Below are 21,628 nucleotides of genomic sequence, written 5' to 3'. Positions count from 1 at the left end.
TAAAGTTTTATCAGAACACAGTCACGCCCACTCACTTACACATTGCCTAGGGCTGCCCTGCGCCACAGGTCAGAACTGAGTAGTTGCAACAGAGATCTGGCCTGCAAAGATGAAAATATTTACTATCTGGCCTGTCACAGAAAAAAATTAGCTGATCCCTGGGGTGAAGAATAAAGACTTGAGCTTTGAATACAAAACTTTTCACAGCCCCTACCTACCTTTCCCATTTCGTCTTCATTCCAGCTCATCCAAACCCCTATGGCCTTGTTCCACTGAACCAGGCTCTACTCCCTGAAAATGCCAGGCTCTTGTACAGGCACCTTTCCCCCTGCCATCAGAGACATCTTTCTCTCCTTGACTTGCTATAAACTCATTCATCGCTTTCAATTCAACTCCAAGGTCATCTTCTCTTTACATGCTCTCCCGACCCATGCAGGCTGAGATCGCCACTTCTTTATTAATTTCCATGGGCCTATGTTTCAGTGTTGACACAGTCATTATTTACAACCATCACCCTCATTATTAAATCACTGGGCGCCTCCACGTCTGGCACCAGGTCTTATTCATATCAGTAGCCTATCACGTAGGAATCCTCAGAGAACTGCTCAATAAATAAACATATGCTAACCGGTTGACTGATTTGGTCACTCAGACTTCCACAGGGCTGGGGATAGAAGTTCTTCAGTTTACCGTTATTTCAGATTACAGCTGGCAGAAGACTCCACATGCATCACTTGGCATCATACTCAAATCACAAGCCTAGTAAGAGGTTTCCAAAATCACTTACCAATGAATTACGATCAGCTTCTTCATAGGGATTTTTTGCTCTCCAAGGTAAATGAGGACACCAATTTTCAACCTGAAAAATAGAAATCAGAGACACTAAGTATGCTGGTGCATCTGTAAATGAATTAATGTCTGTGCAAAGCTCCAAGCACAGCTCCTGGTACACAGGAAGTGGGTTATTACTATTATCGGTCAGACTCCCACACTTTTAGCTAGCAATCCAGAGGCAGGGCCCCTCTCAGATGAAACAATAATCAGCCAAAATCCCAAGGAACATAGCATGACATGTCACATCTGTCCTTCAAAGACTTCACAGTGACTGATTCCTTAATCATTTAATCCTCAAACTTCTACACAGGAGAGGGGGGTCTTGCAGCAGAAAGTGAAAAAACTTGAACACTGTTGCCAGGGAATGGGAATGCAAAGGTACCTCTGTACTATTTAGCAAGAGGACAGGAATGACTCGTTATCTGCTGTGGTGTGACGGGCAAGGAAACATCAAGGCATCTGAGCCACAGAACTCCATCATGTATCTCCAAATTAGGAATGCAACTGAGAGTTTAAGGCTAACTGATCAAGGCTTCCCCTCATTTTCTGGCTGTTCACTTCACACTAACGCAAGGAACAGGGCGATGAAACCTATTGGAAACAGAGATGAAAGAAAAAATAAAAATCCCTCAGCAATCTTGTGAGAGCCATTCTGGAAGATGGAGCGTTCTGTCAACGCACCGGAGTTTAGAGAGCTGGGGGAGGAGGAAAAAGAAAGGGGAAGTGCCAGATTTTACAGGAATGACTTTGACAAAGGTTACCAAAGAAAATTAGGCAAATTCACACTTTCTAGTAAATGAAAAATGCACTGAGCGATACTGATGTCTGACCTCTTTGCCAAAACTGGTCATATAATTCCAAGATAGCATGTCACCCATTTATTAATATATGAGGTTATTAAAGATGGCTAATAAACAGGTGCTGAAAATAATGTTTCTGTGGCCAGGTGGACCTATAAAAATGAAGAGTGGGGGCTTCCCTGGTGGCGCAGCGGGTGAAAATCTGCCTGCTAATGCAGAGGACACGGGTTCGAGCCCTGGTCTGGGAGGATCCCACATGCCGCGGAGCAACTGGGCCCGTGAGCCACAACTACTGAGCCTGCGCGTCTGGAGCCTGTGCTTCGCAACAAGAGGGGTTGCAATAGTGAGAGGCCCGTGCACAGCGATGAAGAGTGGCCCCTGCTTGCCACAACTAGAGACAGCCCTCGCACAGAAACGAAAACCTAACACAGCAAAAATAAATAAATTAATTAATAAACTCCTACCCCCAACATCTTTTTTTTTTAAAAAAATGAAGAGTGCAAGACGGTGGGGGGTAGGGGTGGGGGTAGGGGGTGGGGGTGGGGTGGGGCATCCTTGGAGGGTCACCAGGGAGGCAGGGATGTGTGTGAGGTCAGAGCTCCTGGGTCAGCAAGGCACAGTCACACAAGTTGGTTGGCCCTCCGGCTCCCCCGTGAGTTTTCAAAGAAACAAAGCAGTTTCACTACTCTAGAAAATACCTCTTAAAGCAAGGTGATTTTGACTAGGACCCGAAATAATTGGGCAATCTGCATAAAAGCCCTCTGCCACTGCAAATGATCTGAAAGTAACAAGCAGAGGGCAAAAGCTTGGGGGAGGGTGGAATTCCTGGATAGGAAAAGGACACAATATTCTCTTTTCTTTTTGTGGAGTGAAATCAGACTTGACCATATTTGTGAATGACTTCAGAGACTCAAAAGGACTCCTCATAAGAAAAGTTGCAGTGGTTTTTACTCATAAAGAAAAGAAAATACTAACTTACCTGGAATGCCTATGTCTAAATACTGAGCCCTTATACAGCAACAACACCATGAAAGGCAAAATCATCAAGGAAAAGTACACTATTGACACAAATGAGAAAAGTGAGGGAGAAGCAGCAGAAAAGAAGCATCCAAGGGGATGAAGCCTCGGCTGGTCCCAGCAGCACTACACACGTGTGTCTTGTGTTCTCAGGCCAGACTGAATTATTTAATTCAAATTAAATTTTTGTAAATGGACTCAGTAAGATAGTGCTTTAAAGCATATTTGTAACATGAAGGCTTCAAATGGATTGTAGACCTGATTGTGAGACCTTCCACTGCACAGAAAAAAGCATGAGGATGAGCAAGCAGGGTATAGATCTGTAGTCAACCCCACACTAAATAAATAACAAAATGTACACAGCAGCATGTCAGGATAAAAAATGTCCTCACGAAGAGCATGAGATGAAACACGACTATGAATAAAGAAAATCAACCAAAAGGAGAGACATTAGTGAGGTCAGATAAAGGAGAGTACATTCACTCCTCTGCCCTTAGAAGAATCTTCTGAAATTTACTCTCATGAAAATACAGTCCAAGGTGATCTTCTAAAGTACCAAGACTTTAATTCCTCTTTGAAACTGATCTTTATCTCAGTTCTTCTTACTTTAAATCACTGGATAAGACTGGGTAAGATTTCAAGGGCATCCCTGAAAGAATGGAAAATGGAGTCTACCTATTTTAGCTTTAGCAAGAAATCTTACCGTTACATATTAACTCATAATGGAGGAAAAACCAATTCTGAACATCTTGACACAGGAGTAGGGTGGGTTTTTAGGGTGGCTGTTCTTGTAAGCAGTGATAGAATAACTGGTTAACAAAATAATTAAATTATACATAAACCAATTACTCCACGGGGAGAAGGGGAAAAAGAAACAAAACACATTTCTTTCTGAAACCTCGAGGATTACCAGGATTGGAAGAAAGCCAGCACCGCCAATAATTCCTCCTACTGAAACAAACAGCCCTCAAATGAGCAACATTTTCCTAAATCAGAACATAGTCAATAACACTCAGGGAAAATCTTGCTCAGGGCTAATAATTCAACCTCCTCATCCCTAACTGTTTTGTCTGATCTACCGTGGCTCCTTCAGTGAGTCTAACCATCCGGCACAGCATCCTGCCAAGAAAGCTGGACCCCAGAATGAGCCCACTGTCTTCCTGCTCAGGAGGCTCTTCTCTTTCAACTCATTCTTAACGTCTCTTTTCCTGGCTCTCAGAACCCTAGTGTCGTCCTATGTCTGCCTGTGGTCATCCTGCTTCATCTACTGCCTTGGCTGTGCTTTTTTCCAGCTGTGACCTTGGTGCTCTCCCTGGGACAGGATCTGTGGCACTGGACCCTCTCAGTGTCTACCCTGACCTCTACCTGACTCCTGCAGGCTGGCAAGTCCTCCATCAAGCCCTCTGCCAGGGAAGGGACTGGACAGACTTAAAATAGTCCACAAATCACCACAGTAAGTCTCAAAATTGAAAATCATCTGAGTTCACGGCAACATGAACACAACACTCGATAGAGGAGCAGAACCATGACTCTGTTAACCATCGATGTGAAGGCAAAACTTCTACAGGGGGCTTCCCTGGTGGCGCAGTGGTTGGGAATCCGCCTGCCGATGCGGGGGACACGGGTTCGTGCCCCAGTCCAGGAAGATCCCACATGCCGCGGAGCGGCTGGGCCCGTGAGCCACAACTACTGAGCCTGCGTGTCCGGAGCCTGCGCTCTGCAACGGGAGAGGCCGCAACAGTGAGAGGCCCGTGCACCGCGATGAAGAGTGGCCCCCGCTCGCCGCAACTAGAGAAAGCCCTCACACAGAAACGAAGACCCAACACACCTAAAAATAAATCAATAAATTTATTTTTAAAGAAAAGTTTTATAGGAACTAATCTTTTTAGCGCACTGGACCCAGGCTACAAAATGAAGAGGCAGCAGAAACAGAAAAGACCAGCCAGGCTAGACCTTTGGAACATTAAGGCATCTTCCACAGAGAGGGCACAATGAATCACTTTTCTTGAGCAAGAAGATCTAAAATTAACCAATTTTATTTTTGACATTCCTCCTCCCAATGATTTAAACTTCTTTGATCTGAAAAGGTTTTGCAGCTTCATCACATACAGTGTAAATAAAAGCAAAGTTCCTAAACAGACCTCAGGTAGGTCATACTTACTTTCAAGTTCCGTAGGATGGACAATTCATTACATTTAAGAAAAAGGAAACTGCTTATAGAGATTCCTATAGCTTGAGTTGGAATTTAAAGGGGGAAAAGAAGCAATAAAATTATAGCAAAAATGAGTAGATTTAACGTATATATGTGTGTACTTTGGTGTAACTGGCCTAACTCTCTGTAGTAATGTTCTGTTCTTTTGAAAGAATAATAATCAGACTCCATTATGGCCTCTTCTCTCATGCTTAATGTGAAAGGTTTTGCTTTAATGGATCACTGACATATAGAATTTCATGCTGTTTTTTTCCTAGAGTAAGTGCAACCAAAATTAAATGAGCGGGCTTCCCTGGTGGCGCAGTGGTTGAGACTCTGCCGGCCAATGCAGGGGACATGGGTTTGAGCCCTGGTCTGGGAAGATCCCACATGCTGTGGAGCAACTCGGCCCATGAGCCACAACTACTGAGCCTGCGCGTCTGGAGGCTGTGCTCCACAACAAGAGAGGCCGTGACAGTGAGAAGACCCGCGCACCACGATGAAGAGTGGCCCCTGCTCACCACAACTAGAGAAAGCACTCACACAGAAACGAAGACCCAACACATGCATTAAAAAAAAAAAAAAAAAAAAAAAGATCTGCTTTAAAAAAAACCTAAATGAGCAAAATGCATAAGAAAAGTCTGAGGTTACTTCTGGATATTGGTGTCATGGGTGCCTTGCATTTTCTTCTTTATGTGAATCTTCATATTATGACTTTTTTTTTTTTTACAAAGAACATTTCTTAATCAAATAAGTTTTAAAGGCATTACATACAGTTCAGGGAAAAAAACAAATGAACTTGACTGCATCCCATCATTTAATCCCCTGAAGTGCCCTATGATGTGGGTACCATTGCCAGGTTACAAGTGAGGGAAGCAAGGCTTAAAGGGGCTGAGAACTTGCCGAGGTCCACTCACTAGTGAACAGCAGGGCTGGGTGATGACTGAGATCTGTTGGTTCCTGGACCAGGACATGTCAGAGCCACCTTAAAGGCCAAGCTCAGTGAAGGGCAAGGATAAGAGAGCTGCTGAATGTGGAACCCACCAAAATGAATTCTATGCCCAACTCCACAAACAACTAGGGGGATAGCCTTAAACCATTTGACTTTCAAGTTTTCTCATCTACAAAATGAAGGTGCTGGCTTGGGTGACCTCTTAATAATTCTATTAGCTATAAGATCTGAAAAAGATGGTTGGACATCATCCTGTCAGGATAGTCGATTACATACCAAAAGGATACCATTGACTATATTCATTTGATCCACTGATGATACACACATATATACATCCACACATATTTGTTGAACTGATGACATATCAAATGTAGTTACTCATTAAGGGGCATGCTTTTAAAAAAGACTTCTTTACCCCACTCCATACCACCCCCTGGCCTACACCCCCGTCTAAAGTTTTGAACAGGAAATGCACATGGTAAAGGATGTCCACACATGTGAGTGGTTCTGCTATCTGGGCTCATCCTCTCCATCAAACACCTGAGATGACGAATATTTGGGCCAAATTGCTTATTAGGAAAGGTTGTGCCTGTGGGGTGAATAGGAGACGAGGAAGAAAAGCGACAATATGCCAGGAGCCAAGCACTAGGAAAAGCGCTTCACACACATCATGTCCTTCGGTCTCCACATAATCCTCTGGGCAAGGCTCATCATGACAGATAAAGACAGAGGTGCAGGGCAGCCCCACAGCTGGGGACGGAAGTGCTGTCTGTCCTGCACAGGACCGTACACTTAGCAGAGAAGCCAGACATGTGGTTCCTGCAGTCCTACGAGCACAGTCCAGCCTTTGATATTAGAGTATGAGCCCCTAGATCTTCTCTACAAAATCCTTTAGAAAGGGTTTACTCTGCTCCTATTGCAGGGCAGTGCTGGAAAGGCCATGAAAGTGATGGTAATTCCCTGCCTGCAGCCCTCGACCCTGATGTCTCTTCCACGCAGCAGGGGTGAATGTTTCAAAGCCTAAAGTGGATTACATCCTACACTAACTCAGACCCTTCAGTGGCTTCTCCTCGCCCTCAGAATAAAACCCAAAATTTATCCTCAACCTTACGCTGCCTGCCTCACTATCCCCATCCCCCAAAGAACTCCCTTCCAAGTCCAAACACACGCCAGGCTCATTCTTTCCTCGGGAGGGTTGCCAGGTTTGTGAGGGGAGGGGAAAAGATGCTCAGTTAAATTTGAATTTCAGACAAAGGATGATTTTTTTTTTTTTTTTTTTCGGTACGCGGGCCTCTCACTGTTGTGGCCTCTCCTGTTGCGGAGCACAGGCTCCCGATGTGCAGGCCCAGTGGCCATGGCTCACGGGCTCAGCCGCTCCGCGGCATGTGGGATCTTCCCGGACCGGGGAACGAACCCGCGTCCCCTGCATCGGCAGGCAGACTCTCAACCACTGAGCCATCAGGGAAGCCCCAAAGGATGATTTTTCTTATTGGTATGTTGCATGCAGTATTTGTCATATACTCACAGTTAAAAATTAAATAAAACACTCTTTCCCTGAAATTCATTATCATTGGGAATCTTGTATTTTACCTGGTAACCCCATACGTCAGCACTTCTGCATGTGCTATCGCTACCTGAAACACTCTTCCTTCCAGAGTTCCTGTGCCTGCCTGCCTCCCTCCCTCCCTCCCTCCCTGCCACACTATGCTCCAACTTCTCCTCTGAAAAGCCTTCCCTGGCCACTCTACCTCCTTACTCTGTTTTTCCTCGGCATACCTACCACATGTGGAAATTATCTGACCCATGGGTTGACTACTAATTGCTGTCCCATCTGAATGTAAGCTCCTTGAGGACAGAAACTTCAGCTGGCCTGTTTCCTCAGCCTGGAGTGGAGGCCCTGGCACACAGCAGGTCCTCAATGGTTACTTGTTTACACAGTAAACAAAATCAAAGACATGACTTGAGTACTTAAGATATTCATGGTAAGGATACTCTTTTCCATTTAAGTGACACTTATCTATTTCCATCCTTTCATTAGAACCTTTCAAAATACCCTGAGGGAAGCAGGGCAGGCTTTACTTTGACTTCAGTGGGGAGAAACCAGTCTGAAAACTCAAGGGAATGTTCCAGGCCACACAGGTAGGTGTTGGATCCAGATAGGCAATCAGGCCCATGTATTTTCTTTTCTTTTTTCCATGTAAGGCATTTTATTTTAAATATAGCAGTTTGTACATGTCAACCCCAAACTCCCAATCTATCCATATATTTTCTATAATATGTAATGCTGCCCCCTACCACGGGAGGGGTGGCAGGAGTATCACAGAGAGTATAGAACTGATCATGTGCAAGAGAGACCTGAGGGCTGGGGAGATCCGAGACAGGGCTACTCAGGATGTTAGGGAAGGGGCAGGACTTCAAGAGAAATTGCTGTATGTTTTCAACATACCACAAACCAGTGGGGTTCTAATGACAGGATGTCAGAGTTTCAAAAACCCATCCCAAATCTCTGTGGGATGAGACCTGTCAATTTCCTTTACACAGGAGAGGCAGCAAACGAATTCCTCCGGCGTGAATCACACAGATAATACAGAGAGATGCTTCTTCCATTGCAGAGTGGAAGAACCGGCCTCACTGGGCCTGCATCCACACTGAGGACACAAGAGTCACAGTAACCCCATTTATAAAGGTAGTCACATTCCAGTGACCAAGGACAGAGTCCCTCTTTTGTGGTAACGTGCAATTTTGCCAGAAGCATAGATCCAGGCAAATAATGCAGAGTGACAATAAGAATAAAAGCTGGGTGAGAAAACTCTGCCTTCCAATATAACTGGCTCGTTCCATTCTAATAGTCTAAACTGATCCCCTGCATTCCCTTATAGATAAAATATTAGAGAGCATTATATTAAAATTGTTAATAAGTGCTCAACATGCCCTTGCTTCATGTCTCAAACTTAATGTTCTTAGCAGATTTTAATGTTACAAATTTTACAATAATGTTTTCTTCAAGATTAGAAAGGTGATAGCTGGGGGAGTCACCCACTTAGAACAAGGAGACAAAAAAGCTATTGACTATTTTTAAAAATGCTTTAAATAGAGTTATTCATTCAACAAATATGTGTGCCAGGCACTATTATTCCTGTGAACAAAACAGACAAAAAAAAAAATCTCTCTGGAGATGACTTTCCATGTACTTACTCTTAACGTTGGATATTGATGGTCACCCCAGGACCTTTGCACTGAATTGTTCCCCCTGCCTGTTAAAATACGTGTGCCAGATATCTGCACCTCTTACTCTCTCACCTCTAATTTGGTGCTCACATGTCCTCCTCTCATCTGCTCAGTAGGGCATATTCTGAACACGCTGTCTAAAGCTGACACCATCACTCCTCATGAGCATTCATGAGCCCCCTCTCAGTTTCATTTTTCTCCATAGCTCTACTGTAATCTAAAAGATATGTATTTTACTTTTTGTTGCCTGTCTCCTCCTAAAAAACATAACTTCAAGAAATGTTTGTCTTTTTGTTCACTGTCATATCCCCAGCACCCAGAAAAAACCAATAGCAATGAATTCCTCTGGTACCCAGATGAATGGTCTCTAGTCATTTCCCACTAAAGAGAAACCAAGGGTACTTAGAGAAAAGGCTGATTCTAGGTCTAGGGCAGAAATTATATAAGATGAACCTGGAAGCTCTTGTCATACCAGACGAGATCAAAACTATTAAAAACTCCTAGGTTATGTCAAAAGGACTCAGAAGACAATGTGAATTGGCCCCCACTGGTCAAAGAAGGTATAATATGAGAACTAGTAAGAAAATAATTGGAATGGATCAAACATATCAAATATGTTTCAATCAATGAGTTCATAATGATGGTAATAACCAACAAGCATACAAACAAGCAAGCAAACAAACGACTAGTCACCGGTGGAAGATGCTAGGCAATCAACAGAGAACTCAAGATTTCTCTTATGGACTGTTCGGCAGGGTAACCAAATATCAGATGAGGACTCATTTCTCTATACAGGGTATTCCTGATATATTAAAAAGGAATCCCTGATGAATCCAGGCAGTGATTATCAATGGCTGCTAACATCCCCAAAAGAGAGAGAACCAGGCATTTATGTGCCTCTTAATAGACGTATTTAATACCACCCATGAAACAGTTTTGAAAAAAGTATTAAGCCTGACTCATCAAACCTCAGCTCTACTATCAATTTACAGGAGTACAAGGGGCAGGGAACCAGGTTATACAACAACACGGGTATATAATCGTGAAAATTCAGAGGACAACAAACTCTTCTAAGGCAAATAAAGTTTCTTCAGTGAAAAATCACAGGAGGAAAAAAATAAGAGATGAAAGGAAACCTAAATTAAAGGGACTTAAGAGACACCAACAACGGTAATTTATGGTCCTTGCTTGAAACTCTGTTCAAATAAATAAACTTTAATTTACAAGAAATGTGAATACTAACCTGATATTTGATGATATTAAGGAATTCCATAATTTTTAAAATATGGAATAGTATTAGGAGTTATATGTTTTAAAAGAGCCTCTTTTAAAGGTATGCAGTGAAACATTCACAGATGATGAGATCTTTGGGATTTGCTTCAAAATAATGAACTGGGAGAGGTGTCAATGAATGAGATTGGCCACGAATTGACAATTATTGAATGTGAGTCATGGGCACATGGGGGTTCCTTACACCCATCTCTTTTACATATGCTTGAAACTTTCCATATTAAAAACAGTTTAAAACATAAAACTTTACAAATATTTTACTGGTGTATAATAGAAATAAATGATCAGAGACAATATTTAAAAGTTTGTAAAAAGCAAATTGGAGATGACTGCATCACAGCCCCAGTCTGCCACATGTATTCCAAGCAGCAAAGAGGCGTTGGTTTGGGGATTGGCAATTCCTGCCATTTACCCTTAAATTTTTGTTTAAGGTAGAGGTCAGAGTGAGAATCTCAATCTAAATGTTGTAGTATGTGAAAAAAAAAAGAAATAAAAAGATATAAAACTAAATGTTGTCGTTTATGAAACTACGGACGAAGAGGAGGTGTCACTAAGAGGATGAACGTGGGAGAAGGAAGAGGTTGGGGGAAATTGAGAGATCAATCAGGCTGATGACAAATGCTGTTCTGTAAACTTGGGATTGTTTTAAAAAAAAATCCTTTTTCTAAATATGTCTTAGACTTCAGGTCATAAGAGCCACGAAAACACATAGATGAAAAAGATAAAAGTAAAGGCTGAATTCAAGAAGTGCAAAGAACACGATCATAAATCTCTGTCACCTCCGGTACCGCCAAAAAAATATTATCTCACAGAAAGAGAATTTCCTATGTCAAGGCCTAGGTATTTGAAAGGTGTGTGTGGGTATTCTCAGGCAACAGTCTAGTGGCATTTTTAAAGTACTCCCTGACCCGTCCCAAATGTTAGTTATATTTTCTCATTCGGATTTCTTCCTGAAACCTAAACAGTCAATTCTTTACTGTTGCCCACTCCGACACATTAGTTTGTGAAACACCATTTCCAAGGTATCTTTAGCAGCCAACACAACCCATAAATCCAAATCATTGTACTGGTTATTAGGATTTCATTTCATGCTCACATTCACAAACATTTAAGCTTTCAACCTTTGCTGCTGGACATTAATCTTGGCATTAATCAAGGGATTAAGTACGCTGAATTTAAACTCAAGGTTAACAGCATGCTCAGCCAATATTAGTTTTACTTATTGCCGAGGGCGAACAGAAAGAGGAAGAGACCTTTATGCCTGTTGTTTCTGAAATATAAGAAACAGATTCATGAGTACGGCATGAAATTGCTTCTTTTGTTCCTTTATGAGGGAGTCACACACACAGGCAGGCGCGCGCACACACACACATACACACTCACTCAAGCAGTCCAAATTGGCATTAGAAGCAACACCTTGTACACATCCTAAGATCTAGCAATCAATCACTGAGCAATTTGATTATTTCAGAGCAACTATACTTCCAGTGGCAACACAGTGCTTAAAAAAAAAAACAGTACAAACAAATTAAGAAGTCTGGCAGGGTATGATGGCTGCTAGTTGCTAGAATAATTGTGTAAATAGCAAAAATGTGTGGGAGTCAAATATATCAGCACCATCTATCAACATAATATCAACAGGGGTAAAGAAATTTATTCTCAATTTTGTAAAAGCTGACAGCTGTAAAAGGCTCTGCAGAGGGCTAAGTTAATACTACCTGAAACAATGACATTTAGAGTAATTACTTTATAGGGTCTTGTGTCTATAACGGGAGTAGTTAGTTACATGGCTCACAAAAACAGACACAGAAAATGCACTGCTCGATGATCTGGAAATGCAAGGCTGCTTAACGCATCATTCTTTCAACCCTCACCACTTGCAATGGCTAAGTACCTGGTTTCCATGACTTATATGTTCAGGAGGATTGGCACCGTTTCTTTTTTTTTGTGGGGGGGATGGATAAAGTATTAAAATTATGAGTATCCAAAACTAGCAATGAAGACTGATTAATGGAAACCAGCTAACTTAGAGCCATATTTCAAACACAGGTGGATTTGAGCATAGAACTGAATGCAAAGGCAATGGTGACAAACGACTTCACTTGAGTTCAGCTTTCCTTTGACGTGAAAGGGCAACAGGAATGGTCGATGCAGAAGCACTAAGCAATTTAACCTCTCGGAGCCTGTAGGACGCGGCTCTCTACTACTCAGAGCTGGGGAGAGGTTGAAATGACGCTGTGTATTTGAGGTGTCAGGCACACAGTGCAGCTCAGCCATGTTTCATTCTTATTGTCTGCCACTCAACAAGGGCAATGATGAGACTTTTAGTATCACACCCAGTCCCCAATACAGCATCAGACATATAACAAGCATCCGTGGGGATAATGGAAGGGGAAACACTGATGGCTTTGCCTCCTGGGATTTCCCATAAAAGGCTGGGAGACTACAAGTTGGTGAAGGTAAAAGCAGAAGTTTGTACTCCCATAATTCAGCAGAGTTGGCACATTGAGACAACTGGGGGAACGAAAAATGCAGGAAGAGCACTATCTCCTAAGACTGGTCTGAATCTAAATGCCTCAGTTCAACCGGTGACTGACTATACAGGAGACATTTTACTTCATGTCCTCTTTTATATCTGTCAAAGCTCTGCAGTTAAACGTAGATGGAAACAAGAACTGGCTCTTCAGTGAGGATTAAGAAAAGAAAGTCACCAGTACATCCACTGATCAAGTAAACAAATCAAATGAAGATGTCTCTCTCAATCATTTTACCAATTGCAAGAGTAACCTGGCATACGGTACAGGTTAAATGAAGTAACAAAAGATGGAAAGCTTCAAGAAAGCAAGAGGAAAAAAAAAAAAAAAAAACTAGACAAAATACATCACCACAAAGCCATAGATGTTGTCTAGGATTTACAGAATACTAGAACACAATTAACTGGCTTTAGGAAACATCTCTAATAATTTCACATAGGCAACGGCAGAGGGGCACTGCTGTTCCATGCATCCGGTTCACGATTTAACTGTGAACAAGTTGCACATCCTGAGAAAGGATGTCAAGGGGAACAACTTAATTTCTATGTTACCAGAAGCCTAGGGATCTAAAATTAAATGAGACTGGTGAATGAGAACCTGAAATTGATTCCAATTCTAAGACAGAATCAAGGTCCCACATAAAATGTCACAGGCTAAGTGACACCCCACAACTGAACTCAAATAATGGCAATATCAAAAACCTATCATGTATAGACACAGAAACAAAAAGGGAAAGGTGAGGGGGAGGAATAAATAAGGAATTTGGGATTAACATATTCATACTACTATATATAAAATAGATAATCAACAAGGACCTACTGTATAGCACAGGGAACTATACTTAATATTTTGTAATAACCTACATGGGAAAAGAATCTGGAAAATAATATATAACTATACACAACTGAATCATTTCGCTGTACACCTGAAACTAACACAATATTGTAAATCAACTTTACTTCAATCAAAGTAACCACTCCCCCCACAGAAGTAAAAAAAAAAAAACAAAAAACCCAAAAAACCTATCATAAAAGTGTCAGTTCTACAAACCGAGTATCATTTATTTGCCAGGTTCTACTCTAAGCATGCTCCCATATAGGCTCAGGAATTATTCTCACAGTAGTATCCTTTAAAAACAAAATGAAAACATATGATAAAGGAAGAACCTGAGGCACAAAGAGGGCAACTTTTCCAAGAGCATAGTGTTTAGAAAGCATTAGAAACAGAAGCTGAAGTCAGCTATGAGGCTCTAAGGCAGTACTGCCTATTAAAGTGGCCATGTTGGTTAAATTTTCCTCTCTTATAGGATCCCTATTAAGCTGCTTTGATAAAATGGAAAATTTTTTTTAAAGGCCAGAGTTTCAAGGTAATTTTCAGATTAAAACTTTGAAAAAGAAGTTCCTAGTTCTTTCCCAGGACCGTTTCCTGGCTTAATTACCTGTATCCATGCTTCCTCTTCCATCAGACTTGAAAGATAATGAATGCATAGCATGGTGCCAAGCAAATGAGTCCTCAGTAATTGTTGACAATGGATGAATACAATAGATGTTCAGTAAGTGTTCACTGAACTGAGTTCAGTGGAGCAAAAAGAAAAGTCTGATCATTTGCATAAGAAGAGCGTAGAATAGGCAAATGAAGCACCCTTCCACATCCCCAAAAGGAGAAAAAATAGTTAAAGGTTCTGCAATGAAACACCCGAGCTCCAATATTAAGTCTACATGATCCATCACATCTTTATGCAGCCCCATCTATCCCACACTCCTCTCAGTTTACCTGCACCAGAAACTCCCTTTTCTCTCATCTTAACTAGGTCCTTCCTTCTCTGTCAGTAGGGGTAGGGTGGCAGTTTCAAAGGAAGGGAACCAGGTCATATATAATTACAGCCCCTCTCCACCTGGACCATTCTCCCACACCTCCCAAGCTCTGGCTTGGGAGATGAAGACCCAGGCTGGAAGGACCATGTCAAATCCTCTTCCTCTCCCTTTACCTCGGCAGTCCTACCCACCCCCCACCTTCCCACCAGATGCTGGAAGGTGTGAAATTAGCTCAGCTTGTCCATCAGGGAGCCTGGTAAGACTCTGGCTAAATTCTATTAAATGGAAATGGGAAGAAAACTTTTGAAAATTGAACTAAATGAGGAACTTCTTCCTCAGGGCAGGAAAGGTGCCTCTAACTGACTTCTCAGAAGAGTGAAGATTCACCCATAGCCCCAGGCGGTACTCCTCTGGAGAAGAAAATGAGGCCAGCCCCAGGCCACCCAAGCCCCAAACACACTCAAATACAAGCTACAAAGTCAACTGCCCAGCAGCCTCTTAATGAGGAACATCACACACCCAAATCTCTGTGCTTTTCATTTCCAAGAGGCATTTTAACTGTCATTAACTCTGACGGTTCCCATGATGGCCCTGTGGTGGCCATGGAGCAACCTTGGCAAAAAAAGTCTGACTGGATCTTACAGAAGAAAGAGAAGTAAGAGTGCAGAAGAGGGACAAACCCCACAGATTCCAGGGCCACATGCCCTATAGCAATACTGGCTTGGCCTCCATCCCCAAAACTGTCCCTGTCACCTTATACCAGAGAGAAGAGGTATCTGAATCCCACAAGAGAAATTATGGCAAAAACATTTCATTTAGCTTCAAAACGGAGGCATTCTCCTTTCTGCATGGCATCACCAGGGAGCTGTTATTAAACTACTGGTTAAACAGCAAGAGTACCAAAACCAGGGGGTGCGAATCAAAAAAAAAAAAAGGCAGTCAAGAGCCTGCCAAGTGCACATCCTCAGAAATTAGCCAGCATCCGTTTCACAAGCCCCTACGGCTGCTGGCCCTGCTCATAATGGGGGTGGGGAGGTGGGTAGCAGGTGAGTTTTCATTCCCTACTCAGTTCTCTCCCAGTACTTGGTGCTGGATAAAGTCTTAACCCCAACCTATCCCCTCAACCTTTCTAAAGGTGAAATGGAGATTGCTAAAGCATGAAATAAATTCCATGTGGTCTGTAAAATACCCTGTAGCCATTAAAAAAAAAAAAAGGAAAAAAAGCTGCTATTTAAATTCGAGGGTACAAATGAAGTTCAGATAAAAGGGGGGAAAAGGGTAAAAGTAAATAATTCAGCCTGTAAGTAAATAGCTAACTCAGCCAATAAGCATATGAAAATACGCTCAACATCACTAATCATTAAGGAAATGCAAACCACAACCAGAGTGAGATAACCCCCAAACCCATTCAGATGGCCACTAAAAAAAAAAAAAAAAAAAAAAAAAAAAAAAAAAAAAAAAAAAAAAACCCAGAAAATAACAAGTGCTGGCGAGGATGTGGAGAAGTTAGAACCCTTGTGCACTGTTGGTGGGAATGTAAAATGGTGCAGCCGCTGTGGAAAACAGTTTGGTGGTTCCTCAAAAAATTAAAAATATAATTACCATATAATCCAGCAACTCTGCTTCTGGACCTATACCCCAAAGAATTGAAAGCAGAGACTCAAAGAATTATGTGTACACCTACGTTCATAACAGCATTATTCACAATAGCTGAAAGGTGGAAGCAATCCAAGGGTCCATTTGACAGATGAATGGGTAACAAAATGTGGTCTATACACACAATGGAACATATTATTAAGCCTTACAAAGGAAGGACACACTGACACATGTACAACATGGATGAACCCTGAGTACACTATGCAAAGTGAAATCAGTCCATCCCAAAAAGACAAATGCTGTACATTGCACTTATAGGGGTACCTGGAGTAGTCAGAGTCAGAGGCAGAAAGTAGAAGGGTATTTGCCGGGGCTGGGAGAAGGGAGGGAACGTGGAGTTACTGTTTAAGGGGAACAGAGTCTCAGGTTGGCAAGATGAAGCATTCTGGGGCTTCCCTGGTGGCGCAGTGGTTGAGAATCCGCCTGCCGATGCAGGAGACACGGATTCGTGCCCCGGTCCGGGAAGATCCCACATGCCACGGGGCGGCTGGGCCCGTGAGCCATAGCCGCTGAGCCTGCACGTCCGGAGCCTGTGCTCCGCAACGGGAGAGGCCACAACAGTGAGAGGCCCGCGTACCGCAAAAAATAAAAAAAAAATTTAAAAAAAAAAAAAAAAAAAAGATGAAGCATTCTGGAGATGGATGGATGGTGGTGATGGTCGCAGTGCGAATGGACTTAATGCCACTGAACTTTTACACTTCGTGGTTAAGAAGTTGTACTACATTTTTTTGTTAGGTGTATTTATTTTACTACCTTTTTTTTTTTTTTAATTGGGAAAAAATTAAATAGTGAACTCAGACTATTCTTCCCTCAAGGGAAAAAAAAAAAAGTCATGCTACTTGGGGACAGAGGAGAGTAATGCAGAAGGAAATCATAGGCCCTTCCTGTGAAAACAATACCCGTTTTTCAGCCTTTCAAATTCCAGGCTCAGCTACAGAACAGACCATCCGCCCCCAGCCCACAAAGCCACAAGAAGCTCCTCACCTCACTGAGGTAAATAAAAAAAGAGCAGGTGGACCCGTCCACTCCGTATTCTGCGTAGCAGGGATCCGAGCGCCACATATCTTTCATCCACTGAAATGACCAGAGAAGGTGAGAACACTGATGAGCAGCCTGCTCTCTGCAGCCGGGCACACCGGCCAACAGAGACGGCGAGGGCATGGAGCGGGAGGGGCACGGCTCAAGCTGTGGCCTGAAGCTCAGGATCCCTGAGCTGAGGTCAGGAGACGGATGCTCAGCTCTTGGACGATCACGGCTTGAGCTGGGCCTTAGCAGAGGCCTTTGGAGTGGACAGAGGCCATGAGACACACCCTGCAGTGCAGCCCGGGAGAAGCAACGGCAAGGAGCATTTCATCAAGAGCAAGTGCCTAATGAAACCCGGCATCAGAGTCCCCTCCCCGGAGAATGACAGTTTCACAAGCCTCAGCACAGTGCCTGGAAGAGAGCGCACTATGTGACACTTGAACAGTAACTTTTCTCTGCAAACTACTGAGAAGGGGAGTGGTCTTCCCCAAGGGCTGGCCGTATAAATGGGATGGAAAAAATAAATGTTAAGAGTCAGAGTGGCCAAGAGTGTCTGGGTACTCAACTGCACATGCAAATGTGACATGTAAATCTCAATCTGGAGACCTCACAGCAGAGGCCTGGGGCAGAGGGAAGGTGGATACTAAATAATGGCAGCCCCTTGTCTTTGGCCCTTGAGGGGTCACCTGCTGGAGGAATGGGAAGGGGGTGGTAGTGACAGCTTCAAAGCCACCGCAGGTGCCTGCAACGGCCCAGCCCTTTCACTCTGACCACTTAGTCACTGTTGACTAACCCCACAGAGCTGGCATAAGCAGGGAAGGGTTGTCATGGCCACAGCCCTAAATGGCAGGACTGAGGCGCCCCTTAAATGACTCCCTTGAAGGGCTCTCTTGCCCATCTGTATCGCTGGGGAGAAGAAGGGAGGGGAGGGGAAGCAAGGGGCTGTTTGTGCAGATTGAGGAGGACAGGGATGAATAGACATCCCTTCTGCCTTACCTTGATTTTCCCCTCGCAGTGGGGGTAGCCATCCATAGGAGGCAGTACGCATTTTTCTTGAGCTCCATTAATGATATCTGAAAAGGAGGAAAAAGAACAAAGGATACTATCAAGTTTATTGCAAGTGAGGGTCAGAAAGAAAAAAGGAAAAGAGAAGTCTATCCTGGGAGCCCCTCCAGCTGACGACAGTTCTGACTGGTCTGCAGGGAGGACCTGACCCAACCAGAGCCCACCTCCAGGACGGCCAGAGACCTGTGACATGCATGGCCCAGCCGCAAAGCGTGAGCCGGGCCAACCAGAGTGCTTGCCTGAAAATCTTCAACTGGGAAACTGAGAAACCATATGAGTGGGGGGCAGGAAATGAAGCCATGAGATTGGGAGGGTCACAGGGCCGGCGAGGCCAGGCTAGGCTATGAGGACAAACTGAGCCCACGAGCAGCTTCACGAACACGTGTGCCTATCACTTGTGGAATCTAAAAAAGTGGTACAAATGAACTTATTTCCAAAACAGAAACAGACTTACAGACATAGAACACAAACCTATGGCTACCAAAGGGGAGGCGGGGGGGGATCAATTAGGAGTCTGGGATTAACAGATACACAGTGCTATATATAAAATAGATAAATGATAAGGAACTGCTGTATAGCACAGGGAACTATACTCAATATTTTGTAATAACCTATAAGGGAAAAGAATCTGAAGAAAAGAGATATGTGTGTGTGTATATACATATATAAATAACCGAAACTACTTTGCCGTACACCTGAAACTAACACAACACTGTAAATCCGCTATACTTCAATAAAACAAAACAGACGTGCGCTTGAGCTGAGACAGCCCACAGGAGAGAGAAAGGCAAAGAGAACCATGTGCAGAGGAGCAGGAAGCCACAAGATGCATCTGCAAGGTGCAGCTTCTTACAGACCCAGTTCTTAAATTTCCACCAAGATCTCCTTATTCTTCCAATATTTCCTCCCAATAAACTCCCTTTGTATTAGCAAGCTAGAGTAGATTCCTATTCCTTGAAACTACAGAGTCAAAACTAAAAAGAATGCCTCCCAGAAGCTTTAGTGATGGACAACAGACAAACCAGTAAACAACTGAACAGCAGTGTAAAAGGCCTTATGTTAGGGCGGGGCAAGGGAAGGACACCTGGCTTCCCTGGATCCAGTGACTTCTCAGCTGAGATGTGAAGATGAAAGAATGAGCCAGGTAGAGGGACAAGGTAGACATGGTGTTCAGGGAAACATCCAAATGCAGGACCTGGTCTGACTGGAGTGAATTAGTACGAGGTACTGAGAGGCAGGGCCCAACCAGAAAGGCCTGAAGCACCAAAATAGACTCTGGTCTTTGTACTAGGGCCTGGGTGGTAGAGCACTGAAAAGTTTTAAGCAGAAGATAGTTATGATCAGTTTTTTGTTTAGGAACGATCATTTCTGCTGGAAAGGCCGACAACCCTAAACCTACATGCTTCTGGTTTTGGACCAACTATATTTTCTGGACATGCTTGGAAAATGTCCCAATTACTCACTGCTGACAGTTTCCTATACCAAGAACTAATCGGAAATTAGATCCCAAACTACAATATCAACCTAAGGATAACTGGAGTGTAAAATCAATATCCTCCTTATCATAGGTTGGAGGCAGTGTCAGTTAGTTGTTAACATGGAAGACACTTAGTTTGTTGGAGGCTTTGTTTCCCCATCTGTAAAATTGGAATAACTGCACCTCTGTTTCATCCAGGTCTTATTAAATAAGTTAAAGTTTGTAAAAAGCCTGGTCTGGCACTCCCATCACATGATACCACAGACCATGGCAGGTGCTTAAAAGTTGGCATTTGCTGTATAATTCCACACAACTCACTATACCCAGGAAAGCAATATTTCAAATGCATATGCTTCTGGAAATGCATTCTCTTTGTTTTTAAAATAAATGCAAGCTTGAATGGTGGCTCTCCCTAAAGCTCCCCTTCTCTCTCATGTGTATGGGGACAGCCAGCTTCAGAATCCACTGACAGAAAGGCTCCCTCACCAAAGAAGAGAAGTGCTCTCCAATGACTACTGCTCCTATCACTATTTTAAATTCCAATTTTGTTTACTACTTAAGCAAGTAAGACGCAGCAGAGGTTTCGAGAAATTAAGCAGAGTCGAAAACAGCCGAGGGTTGGGATAATCAGACATCTGAGATACTCAGGGGTAAATTACCCCCCTTTCTTTACACACAAGAGGTATTATTCTAGTTCCAGATGTTCAGAGCCAGAAGTTATTGAAATAAGGTGAGTTGGAGGTATGGCAGTGTGGGACGAAGAGAGATCGCCGAGTGTTAAAATAAACCAGCAGGTCCGTGAAGGCTGCAGGCAAAGCCTAGTTGCTGGCAGTGTGGGTCCTCTTCATTTAAGAGTTTCAAGAAATAAAAAAATGTTATGCTAAGAGTCAGCAAACTTTTTCTGTAAAGGGCTGGACAATAAATATTTTAGGCTGGGCAGGCCACATGGTCTCTGTCTGGGATTTAGCAAGAAAGCAGCCACAGACAAGAGGGGGAGGATGGGTGTGGCTGTGTTCCAATAAAACTTTATTTACAAAAACAGGCACAGACCCCAATGTTGGCCATGCTAAGAGACTCCCCAGATGAGGATCCTCGCTTCTGCAAAGACCTGCTGAACTGACTTTTTAAAGGACATCTGCAGGCACTCCCCTGTCCGGCGTGCCCTTCCTGTCACCCCTCCCGGTTTCCTCCACCCATTTAAAGCCCCTTCTCCCTTAAGACCTAGCTCGAGCGCCCCCACCTGAAGAGAGCCCTGATCCTTCTCCATCCCCATGCTGAGTCAGGGCTGAGTGCTGCCCTAAGGCTCCTGGCCCTCCCACCACAGTGAGCAATCCTGTTCCCTTGTTCACATCTGTTCACCTCCCCTCCTAGGAGGTGGGAACGTTTCAGCTTTCTGCTCCATCACCAGGAACTCAGTGAGCACTGCTGGGCGGAATAAACATACACATGTTCTGCCTGCCTCCCCTCCATCCCCCGCCTGACCCTTGGGCTCAGGGAGAATGAGACTGAGCTGAGATCTCTGCTAGACCAGCATTTTTTACTCCTCTTCCAAGCAGCAGTGTGTCAGCTAATCCAACAGGGGCTCCTCTGCATTTCCATGATCTTGTGAGGAACTTTCTCATTATTTTGTTACACAGTGATGGGTTTGAATAGACAGTGGCTTCCAAAAGTGTAGTTCGATGACTTGAGGCTCTGGGGTGGAAGGGATCTGTGAAAGGGAGACACAGGAAGTGCAGTGGGGCCGAGC

General features: G+C 43.5%; 1 protein-coding gene across 3 annotated transcripts in view; it reads right to left on the bottom strand.

Annotated features, from left to right (window-relative positions):
* The window catches only part of MGAT5 (alpha-1,6-mannosylglycoprotein 6-beta-N-acetylglucosaminyltransferase), a 389,028-nt gene that overhangs the window by 142,484 nt on the left and 224,916 nt on the right, over positions 1–21,628 (bottom strand). For all 3 annotated transcript variants that reach the window (XM_067025906.1, XM_067025907.1, XM_067025908.1), the window contains 3 exons: positions 18,336–18,412; positions 17,301–17,390; positions 788–859 (listed from right to left, as the gene is read on the bottom strand). In XM_067025906.1, coding sequence (XP_066882007.1) covers positions 788–859; positions 17,301–17,390; positions 18,336–18,412 — 239 coding nt within the window. The remainder of the gene's footprint in view (positions 1–787; positions 860–17,300; positions 17,391–18,335; positions 18,413–21,628) is intronic.

The sequence above is a fragment of the Kogia breviceps genome, chromosome 2 (assembly GCF_026419965.1).
Source record: "Kogia breviceps isolate mKogBre1 chromosome 2, mKogBre1 haplotype 1, whole genome shotgun sequence".
Classification (NCBI taxonomy): Eukaryota; Metazoa; Chordata; class Mammalia; order Artiodactyla; family Physeteridae; genus Kogia; species Kogia breviceps.
Note: the sequence above shows the minus strand (reverse complement) of the source record. Positions and strands in the feature narration are given on the sequence as shown.